A 4,384-nucleotide genomic window follows, 5' to 3' on the forward strand; every position below is an offset into this window, starting at 1 on the left:
TTCCAATTCTGACTATAAACCAAACTGACCCTAAATGATTATTCCAATTATTCATCAGTTCTGTAAATGAGACTTAAAACCAAACCAAATCAAGATAATCAGGCCCGACCCGATTAGACCCGCTTATATATACTTAACATCTATTATTACCGGGCTATCATATAACAACTTTTTTTGATAATTGGCTATCGTATAACAACTTGGAACTTCATTATATTTCTGTCAATACAATTTTAATATAAAAAAATAAAGGAAATAATAAACTGTTTATATGTTAATAAAACAATGTTGTCTATAGAATTTACCCTTTAACACATACAATACAACAAAAATTAAAAGAAAACCAAGACACCTTCATATATATAATAAATTACATAATAGGTTCGGGTCTTAATCCAGTCCCGACCCAATTATAATCGGATTACAAAACTCAGAACCAGAACTATATGTATAAGCAAACCGGTTGGTTGGGTTGTATCAGGAAGACCCCCAACCCATAAAACAAACTCTAATTACTATATATTACACAAAAACAAAACATCTGAATTGATTATAACATAAATAAAGAGATCTGCTGCTGCACACTGGTTGGAACTTAGACTACTACTTGGAAAGAGTCGCCACTGAAGCCGCGTTGAAGGAATCCAACCTCGTTGAGGTGAGTGACGTCGCTCCAAGACTTGAAAGCCCATTTCTGCTCTGAGAGATGGAGAACATTGACTGAAGCATTCAGCACCTTTCCTGCTGAAGACTCACGAGTCACCGACATGTAGATGGCTCTCAGATTACCTCCATGAGTGACCACAATGACTCTCTCTCCTGTGTGCTCATCAAGTTAATGCGTAATTATTTTTGATGAATCATCAGTTAATAATAGCACGGTTCAGATTATGTATTAAGATATCTGTACTACTTGCAACCTTGAAACTGCTGTCAATTGTAGCTGAGAACAGAAGAAAAGAAGAAAATGTGTTTGATGAAAGATAGAGAGTACTGATATGTGATTGGGTTGGAGTGGGTTATGTGTGTGTTCAGTTTAACATGTACTAAGTCGCTATCACTACGCCATATATAAGACTGAATTATAATGCACCAACCCATGTCATCACTTGTTTACTTTCTTAGCCAAATCACTAGTAGACTAAATTATAGAGAGAGAGAGAGAGAGAGAGAACCTTTGTGTCTGGATGCAATTTCGTGTAGAGCAGCCACAGACCTTTCGCAGAGTTGATTAAAGCTCTCTCCCCCACCCTACATATGTTGAAGAAGATGGTGAAAAAGGATGATAATTAATTATCTCAATTCATGTACATTTTGTTTTAAGTAAACAACCCTGTAATTAATAATCTACTCTTTAATGCAGAAAAGAAAAGATGGATGAAAGATACAGGGATTTCAAGGTCCTCCTGAGGTGAGAAAAATGCACGGTAGGCTTCTGGCTCTTTCCCTTGGCTTTCATCCCAAGTCAATCCCTGTAAACTCCCCACATGCCTTTCCTTCAGCTCTGGTACTACAATCACCTGAACCACCACCCAAATTTAACAGATTAATCCTTCAATCAACCAAGCCTGAGGTACGTACTACTATATGGGGTCGCCTACATAAATCCTGTTTCACCATTCTGTCCTGTGTGTGTTCTTGTTTTACACCGCCGTGGTCCCGAGAATCCCGATCGATCAGACCGGATAAAGGTGGAAGAAAACTAAGAAAAAAAAAAGTACCTCAGGAATGTGGCATTTCTTTGCAATCATCTCTGCAGTGTTTTTGGCACGCTTGAGATCTGATGAGTACACAGCTACAGGCTTCAGTTCTTTGGCTAGCCTATCTGCAATCTGTATACAATGGCAATATTGTTATTAGAATAATTACAAAACATTGATTATATAACCAATATAATAGAACAGATAAATGTGTATACAATATTTTTCTCTCTTGTTTTGTAAAAAAATAGAAAAAAAAAAACAATTTGATGCATTGCATTCATGGTTGCAGCCCAATTGGCATCGAAGCTATTTCGGATGTTTGTTCCCCACTCAAAGGATTTAAGGGGGGTCTTTAGGTTCAATAATTAGTACCCCTCTTATTGTACCTAATAAATCACAGCTCTAAAGTTTGAATCTTGGCCCCAGATTAGATCTGGATGATTAATGAATGGACCCGCCTGGGCATCACTCATGGTTATGGCAGCCCATCATGGGCAGGCTTAGATTCAATTATCGCACACATTTTGATGAATTGATGGATCAGTTTGTTTAAATTGTGAATTCATTTATGCAATTGTAAATTTTCAGGACTGCAAATTAATCCTCTTCATGTGAAAGAAAATGAGTTCTGTTGGCTATTAGACATGCAATGCCATAAGACAGAAGTGCAAATTTTGCAGCAGGTAGAAGTACAAATCAAAATCACCAACAAATGAATGCAAAGATGAACCAGGTGTAAAGAACTGAGTTTGTATAAGTTCAGATCTTAACTGCGACTGCTTGCTTCCATCCCACCTCATTCAGCTCTGATTCTAGTTGGCCCTGTGAGGTAAAACCAGGTATCCAAAATTAAACGAGAAGTATATTCAGTTATGTAATTTTCTATCGAAAGCCAAAACAATTTTTATGTCTCAAAATCCAACTACAGTTGCTTGACACCTTCTTCCTCTTTTTATAGATTTCTACATATTCATACATTAATTGATTATTTCTGAATATACCTGAATTCTTCCAGATGCATTCCATGTGGTCTCACCATGACGAACCAGAACAATCTCAGCAACATCATGCGGTACACTGGTTGGGAACTCTTCTGTCGCAGTGGCAACCAATGGATTGATTCTGAGAGTTGCAATTCAACTAATTAGTGAGTGATGGAACAATTTTTTTTTCTTTCTTTTGTTTGGAATTGGGAGAATAATTTTAGCAAGGTTAAAACTAAGATAACCCCACAAATCTATGATCCAAATAATTTGAAAAACAAAATATTTGAAACCATCCAATCTATATCAAATGACAGTCCCTTATTTGTTCCAAGTTGTATTTTACAAGTTAAGATCATCACAACATATATTAATGTAAATCCAACACTATTTTTGCTAAAGTATTGAGCTGTTTGGAATGTACTCTAGAATGACAATTCTTTTTCTTTTGTTGAACAGGTTTGTTACTATTTTAAAGAACTAAATTATTGAATTTTTAATATCTGTTTAAAATATATTTATAATAAATATAATATGGTACATTCTTATAAGCTATAAAAACATTATGTATTTTCTTATTTCATAACAATAATACAATTGTATGTCATTTATATGTTATATTATTTTTTCATACATACATACATACATACATACATATATACATGCTTGTATATATGTATGCGTGCATGTATGTTTGTATGTATGTATGTATGTAGTGGGGATGGAATCAAATCCGCCATCACTAGAGTTGGAAGGGTTTTGGGTATGGGAGACAGGGTGCCCACCCCACTATTGTGTTGTTCCATATGAAAAAGAAAGATAGTATGAGAGTGGCCACTTTGTGCAAAATCTGGCCAAGATAATGTCCCTTTGTCTAGTCCACCATTCCCACGACCGCAGATTGTTGGAACTAACAGTAGCCAGTAGGTAATGGCCTTGGTTATAAAACAATAAAAATATGGAACAATTTGAAAATCATTGTAGCAGAACTTGTCAAACCATTGGAAAATGAAATTTGAAAATTTGAAGAGCTAACATCACTGAGGAGAAGTGTCTATTGATCTCAATACAAATAAACAGAAACTCTTCTTATCAAAAAAAAAGAAAATGAAGAAAAGAATATCCATACATAAATGAAATCATGTTAATAAATCAAAGTAAAATGAGAAGAGTAGTTATGGAGGAGAGAACAAAGTGATTAAACTAATTACAGAAAGTGAAGAAATCATTGATAAGCATAAACTCACGTTGGCTCATTAGAGACAAGGCAAGTGGCCATCTTTCTGTGTGTATCTGTGTATTAGAGGCTAGAGAGAGAGAGAGGTGGGAGGGGGGAGTGAGGGAGAGAAGTTAGGCTGGAAAGGCAAGGAAAGAAATATATATTAATCTCACTTACGAGGAGGAGGAGTTAAGTGAAAGGAGTATTTATAGATACAAGGGCCTCAACCTGTCAACTACTTCTCCCTCTATTATTGGTTGAAATTATTGCACATGACAATAATTGTGCCATTTGACAATCATCACTTGAGCTGTCTGGGAAAATCATGTTTTTAATTTCTGAAAATGTTAAGAGGGTGAGGGAAATTAAACCAGATTTGGACACGTGTAAAATCTCAGAAATCCCCCTCTCAATCGGTTGACACATTTACAAGGGGACTAAGGGGGTTCACGTGAAGCCCCATTTAACCTGATCACGGA

General features: G+C 35.8%; 1 protein-coding gene across 1 annotated transcript; it reads right to left on the reverse strand.

Annotated features, from left to right (window-relative positions):
- Positions 1 to 332: 332 nt before the first annotated feature.
- Positions 333 to 4,093, reverse strand: LOC148790208 (metal-independent phosphoserine phosphatase-like). The gene is made up of 7 exons (XM_088891261.1): positions 3,934 to 4,093; positions 2,705 to 2,825; positions 2,475 to 2,525; positions 1,722 to 1,832; positions 1,389 to 1,520; positions 1,176 to 1,251; positions 333 to 819 (listed from the first exon to the last, which is right to left on the reverse strand). Exons 1-7 carry the CDS (start codon positions 3,963 to 3,965, stop codon positions 596 to 598), a joined length of 747 nt encoding a protein of 248 aa, XP_088747387.1. The 5' UTR covers positions 3,966 to 4,093; the 3' UTR covers positions 333 to 595.
- Positions 4,094 to 4,384: the final 291 nt, after the last annotated feature.

Source organism: Nelumbo nucifera, chromosome 7 (genome assembly GCF_055504915.1).
Source record: "Nelumbo nucifera cultivar China Antique chromosome 7, China Antique-T2T, whole genome shotgun sequence".
Lineage (NCBI taxonomy): Eukaryota > Viridiplantae > Streptophyta > Magnoliopsida > Proteales > Nelumbonaceae > Nelumbo > Nelumbo nucifera.

Excerpts from the sequence above, each read along its gene's own strand:
- LOC148790208 (XM_088891261.1), bottom strand. The coding sequence starts at position 3,965 with ATGGCCACTTGCCTTGTCTCTAATGAGCCAAC. Across the intron at positions 1,833-2,474 it reads GATGGAAGCAAGCAGTCGCA|ATTGCAGATAGGCTAGCCAA; the intron begins GTTAAGATCTGA and ends CATTGTATACAG. Across the intron at positions 1,521-1,721 it reads AGAAATGCCACATTCCTGAG|GTGATTGTAGTACCAGAGCT; the intron begins GTACTTTTTTTT and ends GTGGTGGTTCAG.